Consider the following 13,279-nt stretch of genomic DNA (forward strand, 5'->3'; position numbering starts at 1 on the left):
CCCTAGCTCACTACTGATAGAGATGACATGCCTTTGAGTACTGGTAGATGGTGTCTAGAGAGCAACGGCCCACACTTTCTCATGTCCCTCCCTGCCAGGTGGACTCCTTCTCAAAGCTGAGCCCTTGGAGGGCAAAAAAAGCCGACATCTGACCAGCCCCCCACCACACATCGTCAGCAGGAGCAGCTGAGCAGACTCGAAAGACCCCAGAGTCACCACACTTCTGGAACGGGCATTCCAGGTATGTAAAATGGGCTCCTGCTTCAAGCTGGAGGCCTGGGACGCCGAGCAGGAAAGGCAAGTACTGTGGGCCTGGAGGGTGACCCTTCAGGTCTGCTGAGCGTTTCCCCTGCACCAGACACCAGGAGACAATGAAGGGCTAATCCCAAAAACTCCCCGCCAGGGTTTCGTTGGCTGCGTGTCCTGCAGCCCCTCTGCCAAGGATCGGGGAAGGACATCGGTGTAGGCAGGTCCTAACAGTCCTTCCCATCTGCGGCCACCGCGCCACACACAGTGTGTTTTTCCACACGTGGTCTCATTTGCGAGGCTACAACTCCTGTCCGGCAGGCACCATTATCCCCATTTTGCGCTGAGGAAGCTGAGACTCAGGGATCCTAAGGGACATGAGCAAGATGACAGAGCCAGGCCTGACTCTCAGGCCTCCGGCTCCGCTTCCCATGAGGAAGGGTCATGTGCCCATGGTCCCGAGCTGCCTCTTCTCCTCAGTGCTCCCAGAACACCGACCCGGCTCCCCAGCAGACCACAGAGAAACACTGTGTGTTACAGGCCCTGAAAGGCACCCATGTGGCTGCCTTACCCTGATCTGAGGCCTACCTGCTCGTCTCTCCTCCTGCGGCCCACGGTGGTGCCAATGGTCTTGATCACGCCAGGTCTCGGGAGTGCCATGTGCCCAGGGACCGAGGCCAGGCCCGGCAGGGGGCTGTAGGGGTGCGAGCGGGGGTACGGGTTGGACATGGAGGTGATCACCGTGGGCTGCACCATCCACTGCAGGTCCTGGCTGGTTGTGATGGCGTTGATGGTGGGGATGAAGGCGCTGCCTGAGCCAGGCATATCTACCCGAAATTTCTGCAATGAGGAGAAAAAATCATATTGAGCCAATAAGTACGGAGCAGAAGAGGGCGAGCAGAGCCAGTGCTTGGAGGGCGGCCAAGGTCAGAACACTGGGTGGGCTTCCCTGGACATCCAAGAATCAGGGGGATCTTAACTATTCCTGAGGCCCCAGGGCAGATCTGTTCCCCTGAGGTCCTGGGGACTCTGTCCCCAGGTGGCTCGTGAAAACGTGATCATACCGCAAATGACTTCGAGGACAGATGTGGTCCCTAGCCACTTACACTCAGCAGGCCCTCCCTGCGGCCTTTGGGGCTAGCTATGCCCGCATCTGCAGGGCAGCCCTCCCCACCTGTCCTCACGAGCCTCTGGGTCACCTGCCAATTAGCCCCCAGGGTACTGGGGCTTGGGAGCCCTTGAGGAGATTTGCATACCAACAGCTCTGGGGCAACAAAGATCACCAGGAAGCTTATTGTGCCTGCTTTTGTTACTTTCCAAATAGGTGCAGGATGGGGCTATGACCTGATCCAGGGTGAGGCCAGGTCCATGAAAAGGTGCCCTCCGACTCATGGGACTGAAAAGTGGTAGCCTTTGTGGCCAGACTTCCCTTTAAGTCCTCGTCCTCCTCCTGGCCCTTAACCGCCATCTTGCTTGGAGCAGACACACTGCGTCTCTACCTACCTACGTATCTATCTGCGTTCATAGATGTGTCTGTGCGAAACTTTAGTGCTGTTAGCTCAGAGTTTTCTCTCCGACTCTTAATTTATGCCCAGAGCGTGTTGCAGAACTCTCTGGAACATACTGCGGGAAGCATTCTATTTAAAATATAAGATGATGAAAGGGGCTCCTGGGTGGCTCAGTTGGTTAAAATATAAGATGATGACAGAGTAGAAACACTAAAATGGGTCATGCTCCTCAGCAGTTGGTCTTGGCCTTTCTTCAGGGCCGGCTACTAGAAAGTGAGAGGAGGAAGAAGGGAGGGACCTCCCTGCCCCCAGGGCCCCCCTGGCTTCCAGCTTTTCAGGAGGAAAGCTCCCTGAAGGGAGCCCTCATCCTCAGGTGATTCCCGTTTCCACACAAAGGTTCTGCAAATTCTTTCTTCCCCAACCTGGCGGGTGACATGATGAAAATAATAACGTCACTTACTGAGTACGCACTAAATGACAGTCACCGTGGTAGAGTCTCACCTCAATTGTCTGATTAATTCTCCCTGTGAGGTAAGAACTACCATTATCTCCATTTTAGAGGCAGAAATTTAGGCGCAGAGAGATTGAGTAACTTATCCAAGGCCACCCTGCTCCTAAGCAGCGGGGGGGGGTGAGGATTCAAATGCAGTCCAGCCTGACAAAGAGGACAGGGCTCTCAATCATGGTGCTACATAAGCTTCTGTGCATTGCTTTTTCCTTCCTAGAAACCCAGACCCAGGTGCTGCTGGTACCCACCCCTACTGCCCTCAGAGCATCAGCTCATCCCTGCCAAGAGTCCCTACAGACCGTCCCTCTCCCCCAGGAGGCCCCATAGGTCTGACCCCAGATGAAATCTTGCTATCACTAGCATGGGGGTATAGCCTCCCCCGTCTCTTGGCCTGGTCAGACCAACCAGGAGTAGAAATATTAGCAGCAAAGCCAGCTGACACCACCCTTGTCTCTGTCCCTGGTGACAGACGACACCTGGGTTCCTGTTGTGAAAATAAAGTGGAGCTTAGAGCACCTCACTGTAACTGAGGGGGCTGGGGCCCCGTCCTTGCTCTTTCCCACCAGCTGCCTGACCCCAGTCTGGGTGGAGGGATGTCTCTGCCTCACTTCCCAGACTGCCCCGGGGCCCCAGGTCAAGGGCGTTTGGAGAAGAAAGCACAACCCAGCACAAGGGATTCTGGGATTCCATGAGGACAGCCACCAGTGCGAGGAATCCTGGGATTCTGTGAAGTTACCGGTGCCATGGATTCTGGAATTCTAAGAGAAGAGCTGCCCAGTACAAAGGATCCTGAGTCATCTTGGAAGGCAAAGACAACTCGGCTTTTTATCAGGAGCTGACTGAGCTGGTGTGTGTGTGTGTGTGTGTGTGTGTGTAGGTAGGAAGGATGCAGTGAACAAGGAAGAATCCAGGTGGGAAATGATCTTCAAGGAGAAAACGTGGACAGCTGAGCTGGGCCTTGAGGAGGCAGAGTATTGAAAGCTCGGGCGTGTGGCTGAGTGTGCAGAAGCACAAAGGCCCAGACAGCTACGCTTCTCTTGGGCTGTTGGATGGGGGGGGGGGAGGCAGCAGGAGGCCTGGATTTGAGGCCTCTGTAGAATCAGGGAGGACTGTTTCCCCATCTTGGAGGGAGAATCCGAACATCAAACTCACCGCACTGTCATGAGGATTAAATAAGTAGCTACTTATAATCACTGGCTATAAAAGCACACCGGTGGTTCTCAACCGTGGCTGCCCATTAGGATATTCTGAGGAGCCTTTTCAAAACACCAACGTCGGAGTCAGCCTCACCATTAGAGTTCTAAAATAACATGTCTGGGGTGGGGTTCTGATAAGGTATTTAAAAAAAAAAAAAAAAAGCCTGAGGAGATTCTAACGTGCAGCCAGGGTTGAGAAACACCGCGCCAAACAAATGGACGGTGGCACCGTCCTCAAAAATCACTACCGCCGGGCACCTGCGTGGCTCAGTTGGTTAAGCAACTGCCTTCGGCTCAGGTCGTGACCCTGGAGTCCCGGGATCGAGTCCCGCATCGGGCTCCCTGCTCGCCGGGGAGTCTGCTTCTCCCTCTGCCCCTCCCCCCTCTCCTGCTCTCTCTCTCTCATTCTCTCTCTCAAATAAATAAATAAAATCTTAAAAAAAAAATCACTCCCGCCACCGCCATGATGGTGCCTCATCACCGTGTCTCTGCACTCTGCTGGGGGTGGCTCTAGGAAAAACCGCCAGCTTCCCGCTCCTGGGAAGCACCCAACATTTTTATTCCATTTCTCTCCCCAAGTCCGGTTCTGGGTCTGAAGAACTCCTGAGGCATCCAGCATGAGGGCTGAACGTGACCCTCCACCTCTGTGGGAACTGTCAGCTTTTCTTTCAGGAAAGCCTCCAAGAAATTCACTCCTCATCTCAACAAACAAAAGAGCTCCCATTTCAGCCTAGGGGAAGCAGGAAACCTGAAGCACAGCTGGGAGGCTAAGATCCCTTGGGAATAAGTGGATGCCTCGCAGCCCCCTGGGGGCCCTCCAGGGCCCTCGCTCTGGGTCTCCAGAATGTGCTCCCCGGCCTTCAGCCAGATTCCTTGCAGCAATAGCTGGGTCTAGACAAAACAAGACAGCAGTAAAAACAAGGCACTAGGTAATGACTGCCTCTAAGTGCGTGCACAGCTTGTTTCAGAGGGAGGTAAAGCCATCTGGGTAACACGCTGGTCCTAAACTGCATGGAAAACAAGGTCCTATCCCCAGAGGGGACTAGGGCTGTGCTCAAGAAGGCTTTTGTCTCCTCCAGGAGCCTCTCTGAGACGCTTGCACACGTTTCAAGGAGATCTGGCAGATGTGACTTGTCTCCCCTCCAAAGGTATTATTCAGAAAGCTACCCTAGAGTAGGAGAGAAGAGGTGAGGCGAGGAGTCTGTGGTCCCAGGAGTCAGCCGGGCACTCTTCTTCGCCAACAGACCCAGGAATCGGCCAAACATCATGCTGAGAGGAGTCATGGTTCTCCGTGGAAGGGTTAATACTGAACAGAAGCCAAGATAGGGCTTCTGGGCTGCAGGCACGAGGGCCGTGTGAGCCCTGCCACAGCACCAGGTATGTGCTGAGAGGGGGGATAGAGGAGGGAACCCTGGACCTCACTTGAGTTGCCTGGGGCTCTCCAGCGCCTCTGGAAGCTCCTCCTCCAGGGACAGGATGGAAGATGCCGGAGGGCTGGGTGGCATTCCAGCCTGGCAAAGCCTCCAAATGCTTTCTTTGACTGTGTCATCCTGTTGACTTCTGGGTGGGCAAGAATGCCTATAAAAGGACAAACTGGCCCCCACCGACCTCCTGGAGCAGAGTGTGACAAACTTTGGCTGTAAAAGGCTAGATAGTAAATATTTTAGGCTTTGTGGGTCACGTGGTCTCTGTCGCAACTAACTATTCAACTCCGCCACGGACAGAATGTAAACAAACAGGTGTGCCTGTGTTCCATGAAACCTTATTTACAAAAATACCTGGGCCGTGCTTCGGTGACCCCCCCTTTTAGAGGACCATTCCCTCTCCTAATGCTCAGGTTGGGGGGAAAGAATAAATAGAGGGAACAAGAAAACAAAACAAAAAACAAAACAAAACAAAGGAGAGAGAGAGCACTCTTCCTTTAACTCAGGAAGTCTCACTCACCAGCTTGAATCTCCAGACCAAGAGGCTGAAGTTCAAGCCCTTACAAGCTTTGTTGTGGGTTTGTGGGCATCATAAAGACCCCTCTTTATCCTGAAGCACCCGTATTTAAGGGTGCCGTGGGGCTGTTCAGTCCTGTTCCCAGAGTCCCTAAGGAAGACAGCTCAGAACACAACACCCTAGTTACCCAGCTTCGTCAGGGCACAGAGGTCCCTGCAGCCTAGCACTTTCTGATTTGGAAAAATGACCTTCCTGAACTTGACAGCTGGGCCTTGGATTCAGAAATGAGGATCACAACCATAGTCTTTTGCAGAAGCGTCTAGGAAGTAGGGTTTGGGTTCCCATTTCCTACAGACATGGATGGGGCAGGGCTTGGCCCAGATATTCCTGAGCTGGGCAGAAATGGCATTTGAGATGCACTGAGGGTCAGTGTTCTCAGACTATCCACTTAGCCAGGCATTCCTGCATCACATTGATTCCTGACTGGGCCCCCAAGCACTCAAGCCATGAACCCCATGAATACCTGTGACCTGTCTCAGCAGGCAGGCAGGTATGACTATGCAAGTCTGGAAATGGACTGGCTTCTCTTAAGAACCTCCCCCCTTTAAAAAAAAAAAATTTATTTATTTGTGAGAGAGCGAATGAGCACAGGCAGGGGGAGCGGCAGGCAGAGGGAAAGGGAGAAGCAGACTCCCCACTGAGCAGGGAGCCCGATGCGGGGCTCCAGCCCAGGACCCTGGGATCATGACCTGAGCTGAAGGCAGACGCTTAACCGACTGAGCCACCCAGGTGCCCCAAGAACCCCCTTTTTTTTTTTTTTAAAGATTTTATTTATTTATTTGACAGAGCGAGAGAGCACAAACAGGGGGAGCTGGAGAAGGAGAGGGAGAAGCAGGCTCCCCACAGAGCAGGGAGCCCGATGCGGGGCTCGATCCCAGGACCCCGGGATCATGACCCGAGCTGAAGGCAGACGCTTAACCATCTGAGCCACCCAGGTGCCCCCCCAAGAACCCCTTTTTAAAAAATTCACAGCATGGGAAAAGAAAAGTTCCAAAATCTCTAGAGACTAACTCAGGGGGAGAGGAGAAAGGGCAATTGCTGCTTCAAACACCCCAGAACACCCCGAATGAGGTCCAGCTTGACTCCAATGTTCTCTATTTCTATTAAACTGGGGATGTTCTCCAAAGCCTTCTGTATGGAATTCAACCAGTCTTCAGAGAGTCTGCACTGGATATCACTTCAGCCTTTCCTATCTGAAGAAAGTCACTTGCATCACAATGGAAATGGCTGCTAATAACTGAGGATTCCCCCAAATTTTACAGTCCACAAACACTCTCTCAGGTGACCGGCCTCCTGTCAGCCTCCTCTCTTTCCCAGGTTCACTTGAAAGAACCACACTCTCCCCCTCGTCCTAACTGCCAGGGTGGAAGCAAAGCAAGGAAGAAAAGAAAAACAGGGGACAGAAAGTGGTCAGTATGGAGTTACCATCCAGTTTCCCCAGTTTCTTTCCTGCCAGGGCCCTTCCGGCCAGAAACCCCACTCCAAAGCACGGCAGGGGTGGGGTTGATGGGGGTGGGATTCCCACTATTCTGTGTACCCCTTTTGCACTCAGTGGAAGGACACGGCATCTGATCTTCCCTTTAACCACAGCAGGGTGAACGTGGCCAAGTCACCACGAGGGAGAGACGGTGCTGGGCCAGAGAACGCCTAGCTTCCCTCTCTGGCCCAGTGAGTTGGAGGGATAGAGTTACCAAGTGGGGTTGGGAACAGATCTATTCACCCCAACCACACAGCTGCTGTCATGTTGAAATGTTGTGGCCATTAAAAGACACTGCATGCAACATGGATGAGACATGTCCACAAAGTAATGATGCTATTTTTTTTCCCTCTCTCTCAACAAATAGAGCACAAAGCTAGCTTCCTGAATTCTCAAAGCCAGCACCTTTCTTCCTGTTTAACAGAGGAAAAGAAAAATCTCAAGTATAGATGGCAAAAGTGCCTACTCTTGTTGTAGGTGCCTGGTCTTGGTGACCGCTCTCCCGAGCAGACTCTTGAGATGGAGACCAAGATGATTCGGGGTCACACTGTACTTTGGACCCAGCTGGATCACCCAGACCTTCTATGTCAGACTTGATTCCTCATATGTCACATCTTTCGATAACTTCCAAATATCAAAATTCAGCCTCAAAGGACAAAGACTTGTGAGCAGGGAGGGTTTTTGAAAGAATTTGCTGAAGGTGATTCCAAAAGAGGAGTTGTCAAACGTCGAGTCTGAGTAATAGCAGTTAAGTAGTTAGTCTCCTCCAGGAATGATTACAAAAGGCACCACAGTGATTTGGATGTATAAGTTCTGGTGTGTTTACATCACGATAGACACGAAAAGGGGCGCCTAGGTGGCTCAGTCGGTTAAGCGGTTAAGTGTCTGTCTTCAGCTCAGGTCATGATCCCAGGGTCCTGGGATTGAGCCCCACGTAAGGCTCCCTGCTCAGCGGGGAGCCTGCTTTTCCCTATCCCTCAGCCCCTCCCCCACCGCTCGTGTTCTCTCTCTCTCAAAAAGATAAATCTTTTTTTAAAAAAAGGATAGAAACAAACAAAAACACCCCGAGGCTCCTAACTTGACATTCACCTTGAACAATAAGGCAGGCAGAAATAAAGCAATGGCAATGCACTTGGGTTTGGAGAGGAAAATTCAACCTCCGCTCAGACAATACATGACTGCTACTTCACCCCATTCACTTTGATGAAAAAGTGACACTGACTTCCACCATCAAGAATCAGTAGAACAGACAAATTCCTGGGATAACATTTCGTTTGATCCTAATCTACAACATCTATAAGATCAAAGACAAAAAAACCCGGGGGGGGGGGAGGGGGGCAGCAAACCCTTAATATACACCTCCCACCTTCCCACAAATTCTGAAGGCCCCCTCCCCAAACAATCCTCAGTGTCCTAATACAAACACATCAAGAAAACAAGCCTTGGGAATTTGAATTCCTGGCATCCTAAAGAACAGACAAACATCAAAACAGGGAAAGAAAAAAAAGCACTCCTTTTTCAACCAGGTTTTATTTAGAACAAATTTTTTTTTAAAACTGCATTTCAAAGTCAAGCAGTTCCTAGTTAACCGCTGTTAAATATATGGCATTTATCTGTCCCAAATTAAAAAGAAAAAAATCCTAAGAATTCCGAAGACTCACCAAGTTAACAGTGTCTGGGGCTGGAAAAATACCTTCCCCAGACAGTTCTTCTAAGAATGTCCCGTAGGGGGCACTAGAGAGGTGTGATTGGGACTGACTTGGGAATCACAGTCATTTCTGGTAAAAGTTCTTTGATGTGAGGAATGTCCCAGCCTGGTACAGTTGGCAAAAGTTCACTCCGGGGAATTTTGTGTGTGTGTGTGTGTGTGTGTGTGCGCATGCATGCATATGTGTGTCTGTCTGTCTGTCTCTTGGGAAAGGGCGGTTGCCGAAGAAGAGAGCTAGTCTGGTATTCCTTGATTCCAGAAAGGAATTGTCCCTCTTGGTTTATTTTCACAAGTTATCGGAGGAACAGACAAATGGCAGCCTTGGAAAAGTTCTGGGTCTTGTTTTTGTTTTGTTTTTTCATTAAAAGGGGGCCCAGCTGATGAAAACAAGTTATGAAATGACCTGTGTTTGTGCAACTGGCCGATTGCGTAACGCTCAGGCCCTGAAACCGTAATAGTCAGGCAGCCAGGCAGGGCATATATCTGGGAGGTGTTTTCCTAGGAAAGTTAGAAGAGAGAGAAAACAACAACAATAAACAGAAAAGACCAGGAGGGGGAAGTGTGTGCAACGATTACAGACAAAACAAAATCACCAATGACCAACCTTTTAGATTAAAACTATAACTGGAACAGGAAATATTTTTCATGCTTGGAGTTCCTGCCATATACAAGAAGAGTGGTTTTAACCAAGAGTTATCTGCCCCCCCCCCCACCCCTCCAAAGTCCCTGGAACTCACGGCCATGTGTTAAAATCAAGCTTTATTAAGCTAGAGAGAAGTTCTGGGTTGAATAGACAGCAACAAACTTATTGGGAATATCAGGCCCCACAAACAAACAGATGAGGAAAATATAATATTCACTGGCCCAAGGGAAAACCAGAGAACCCTCTTTTCTTACACCGACTGGTCCATGGAGACGCCACAAAGGTGGAAGGCCCGGCACTAAATGCCAGGAAAGCCTCCCCGCAAAGGAAGCTGAGAGAAATAAAGTCATTACAAGTTGTATCTGGTATGTAATAAAGTTACCTTGAGCCCAAGAGATCCGGTGGGAGATCGGGTGGGGTCCTAGCGCAGACTTGTGAAGTAACAAAAGCCTCTCAAGTCAGTCCTAAGGACCACAGAACAGCTTTGCTCCAAGTTGGAGAGATGATGGAAAAACCTTCCCCCCGTCCACCCCCTCCCCAGGAGTGGACAGGCTGAGAAACTTGTCCAAAGCCGCATTACCTTGCCAATCCCTCTGCTTTGAAAGGCACCTCACTCAAGCTGCAGGGCCAAACAGGCAGGCGTATATGCAAGAAGCCCGTGCACCAGTTATTACTAATTGCAAAATCCTCATGTGTTACAGCATGCTAGGAATTAGCCCACAGCTGCTTTTTGCTTCGGTAATGAGGCCCCATTACACCCTGCTGGACTGAGTTCTCTTCCTTCTTCCTAGCACTGGTTTCCTGTCTGATTTTCTTCCAAAACAGGGAATTGCCTCTGCTCACATCCTGGGCTCAAAGCCCTAGTGACACAGATTATTCAATCGGGGCACTGATGTCCGGTCTGACTTCCCATTCAGGCCCCAGGGTCTGAGCAAAGCCAGGCGGCAAGATTGCCATATTACAGTGATAACTGCCACGAAAACGGCAGCAAAAGGGACAGACAAGATATCAAAAGATCTCTTTCAGATTCAGGGAGGAGGAGAAGGACGTTTTGGCAGCTTGTTGCGTTGGAGAGTAAGGGCAAGGGTATAAATGACTCTGACCCCCTCTGCCTAATGATATTTGGATTCAGTTAAAACCACCAACGAGACTGGAAAGCAAACAAAATCACTTTTTGAACAAGATTTAAGGCTCATCACCTTGGGGCTCATTATTAAGGGTACACTGAACGCACCGTCAATGCCCCGACTAGGTTCTCTGCAGTGGGTGCTTATGGGGGCACCAGGGGAGATAGAGAAAAGCCATTTTGGGGACTCACCAAGTATGGGTGATCACTTTGGAACAAGGTATCCCTCTTCAGATCCCAAAGAGAGCCGTGTTTCCATTTTATCTTCTGGCAGGATCCACCCCTCCCGGGGAAGCCCACCCCAGCCCCTCCTGGCTGGCTGGCTTCTAGAGGCCAAGGCTACCGCCTTACCCGGGCAACTCTTGCTGCAGCCAACTTGGCTAGAGACTCCGCAGATCCTGACCGAGATGGGCTTCAGGTTGTAGTGGCCTTCTTTGTTAAGCCAGCTCCCTCTGAAGCCTGGGGGGGTGGGGGGTGGGGAGGCCGCTGCAGAGGGCAGACACCCCACCAGCACCTTTCTGGTATTTATAGACACAGAACGCATGCACAATCCTTCCAGTGCAAACCAGTCCGGCTGCTTTAGAAACAAGTTGTTTTTCCGCTTCCAGAACCACCCAGGAGCCTAAGCAAGGTCTCTTCCTCCCCCCCCCACCACTTCTCTCTGCAGGCGTCCTTGCCCCAGGTACCCCCACCCCCAGAACCTCAAGGCGCCCCTTCTGGTGGCAGTACAAGCTCCTTCTCTGACCCTAACAGGAGATGGATGGGCACAGGGGCACAAAGGCGCAGGCCCCGAGCCTATCAAGGCTGACCTCCTCCTTCCTGACCTTCGCACCTATTCCCAGAGCGACAACCCTCGCCCTCACTCTGGATTACTTGGAAGAGCCCAACCATGTTTCCGAATCCCTAACCTCTTTCAGAAATTAAGACTGATGGAGAGCAGGGGAAGAGGGGGAGAGGGCTCTCCCACAGGAACAGAGTCCTTGGATGTCGGGAGAGGCCCGTGGGTGCAAAAATTTGTTTGCCCACCACGGAGAAGTGAGGGGAGAGGAGGGAGGGATTTCTGGGAGAGGAGTTAACAGGCTCCTGAGAAGGGAGGCTGCAATTCCAGGAGCTTGTCTGGGGAAGATGTAGTGTGAGGAAAAGGGTTTGCCGGCTCTTCAAGCCCACTCCCCGGTCCAATTAAAAAAAGAAAGAAAGAAAGAAAAGAAAGAAAAGAAAGAAATAAAGAAAGAAAGTGGTGGGGGGAGAAGGGTGGGCAGGACAACACGAAAATCCAAAACTTGCAGTGGTGACCCTGTAGGAATTTTCTCGCCAAGCCAAAAATGGGAAAAGAAAGCAAAAGAGGCAGTGGCGGCGAGAGGAGGGCGGGGGTCCGCCCGCGCCGCCAGGTGCACCCGGGGCCCGCACCTACCTGCTGGCCGCCGCCGCTGGTGTAGGACTCGGCGTGCGCAGGAGAGCCGCTGCTGCCCCGGGACGAGGTGTCAAAGTTCCCGGGATAATCCTGGTACATGATCCGCGGTGGGGGCCCGAGAGGAAACAGGGTGTTTTTCTTCCCCCGCCCTCGCCGCGGCCGCGCACCGGCTGCTGCGCGCTCGCTCCCTGCCGGCCGCGCCTCGGGCTCTAGTCTTCGCTCCCGGGCTTCTCCCCGACGGTGGCGGGTGCGGACGGGAGGCGGCGACAGCCCGGGAACCGTGCCTCCCGAGCGCCTCGCGCTGCACTTCTTTCCTGCTCTCCGAGCGCCGCGGGACCGCCACCCGGTCCCTCCCTCTAAAAGTCCGCGCGTCCCTCGGTCCCTCCCCTGCGCGCGCCCTCCCGCTCCCGCGCGCAGCCGGAGCCCAGCCGGGACAGACCGCCCGATCAAAAACTGGAAATTAAAAAAAGAACAAGAGCCCGGCGGATCGCGCCTGCCAGGTCCGGGGGCCCCCCGATTTCAGACAGGGCAAAAAGAAAAAAAAGGCGAAAAGAAAGGCTGCCCGCCGGGAGAAACTTCTATTTCCTCCTTTTAGAAAAGGAGCTGAGAATAAACTTCCTGTGGCCGACTCGCCGCCGGAGTTTCGGAGCGGCTCGGACACTTGCGGGGAGAAGGTAGCCTGCGCCCGGGCCGCGGGGTTCCAGCCGAGCCGGCGCTGCGAGGGACGCGGTCCCGCTGCCCGTGCCGCCGCTGCGGCGCCCGACTGCACCCCTTCCCCGGCGCCTGCTCCCGGACGGGCCGCCTCGCCCGGCCGCGCCTCTCTCCCTCGCTCCCCGGCCCGCCGAGCGCCGCTCACTTGCTCGTCGCTTCGCTCGGAGCCCCTGCGCTCTGCCCGAGATGAGTCACTACAATGGCACGAGTTCAACTCCACACTCTTTATTCTCCAGCCCCTGTACCATGTGGATTCACTCACGTCAACCCCAGACTCCACCTTGCAAGGGAGGAGCGCGCGGGGAGGCGGGGGGAGGAGGAGGAGGAAGAGGCGCGGGAGGAGGCGGGCGCAGCGCTCCCCTCGGTGCCCCGGCTCCCGGCCGCGCTGACGCCAGCCGCACACCCGGCGCGGCGAAGAAAGGCGGTGGCGGGGCCCGAGCGGACCGCCGGCGCGGCTTGGGGGCGCCGAGGCGGCCCGGGCCCTGGCCCTTCCCCACCCCCGCGCACCCCCGAGCCCAGCGCCCTTGGTCTATTCCATTGGCGCACGTTGCCAAAGATGGTCATTTGCGTTAGAGGACGCGAGTGCGGGTTCCCTCGCTTTCGGGTGACGTGGAGGGAGAGGGATTCCCTTGCCGGCTCCCGAGCGCGCGGCGGCCTCCCCCTCCACCGCCCTGGGAAGGGGCGCCGGGCGGGGCCCCCGAGTGCGGCCGCGCGGGCCTCGGCGCCGGGTTTTACAAAAAAATC

At 53.4% G+C, this 13,279-nt stretch overlaps 1 protein-coding gene across 4 annotated transcripts in view; it reads right to left on the bottom strand.

Moving 5' to 3' along the window:
* The window catches only part of FOSL2 (FOS like 2, AP-1 transcription factor subunit), a 25,256-nt gene extending 12,476 nt beyond the window's left edge, over positions 1–12,780 (bottom strand). The window contains exons 1-3 of one of the 4 annotated variants that reach the window (XM_081796991.1): positions 11,825–12,780; positions 9,249–9,302; positions 835–1,086 (exon numbers count right to left, since the gene is read on the bottom strand). In XM_081796991.1, coding sequence (XP_081653117.1) covers positions 835–1,071 — 237 coding nt within the window. In that variant the 5' untranslated portion in view covers positions 1,072–1,086; positions 9,249–9,302; positions 11,825–12,780. Of the gene's footprint in view, positions 1–834; positions 1,087–9,248; positions 9,303–9,669; positions 10,689–10,764; positions 10,873–11,824 lie in introns of those variants that run through there. The other 3 variants (XM_081796990.1, XM_081796988.1, XM_081796989.1) reach the window with 3 other exon arrangements.
* Positions 12,781–13,279: the final 499 nt, after the last annotated feature.

Source organism: Leptonychotes weddellii, chromosome 10 (genome assembly GCF_054177405.1).
Source record: "Leptonychotes weddellii isolate Sample4059 chromosome 10, ASM5417740v2, whole genome shotgun sequence".
NCBI classification, from domain to species: Eukaryota; Metazoa; Chordata; class Mammalia; order Carnivora; family Phocidae; genus Leptonychotes; species Leptonychotes weddellii.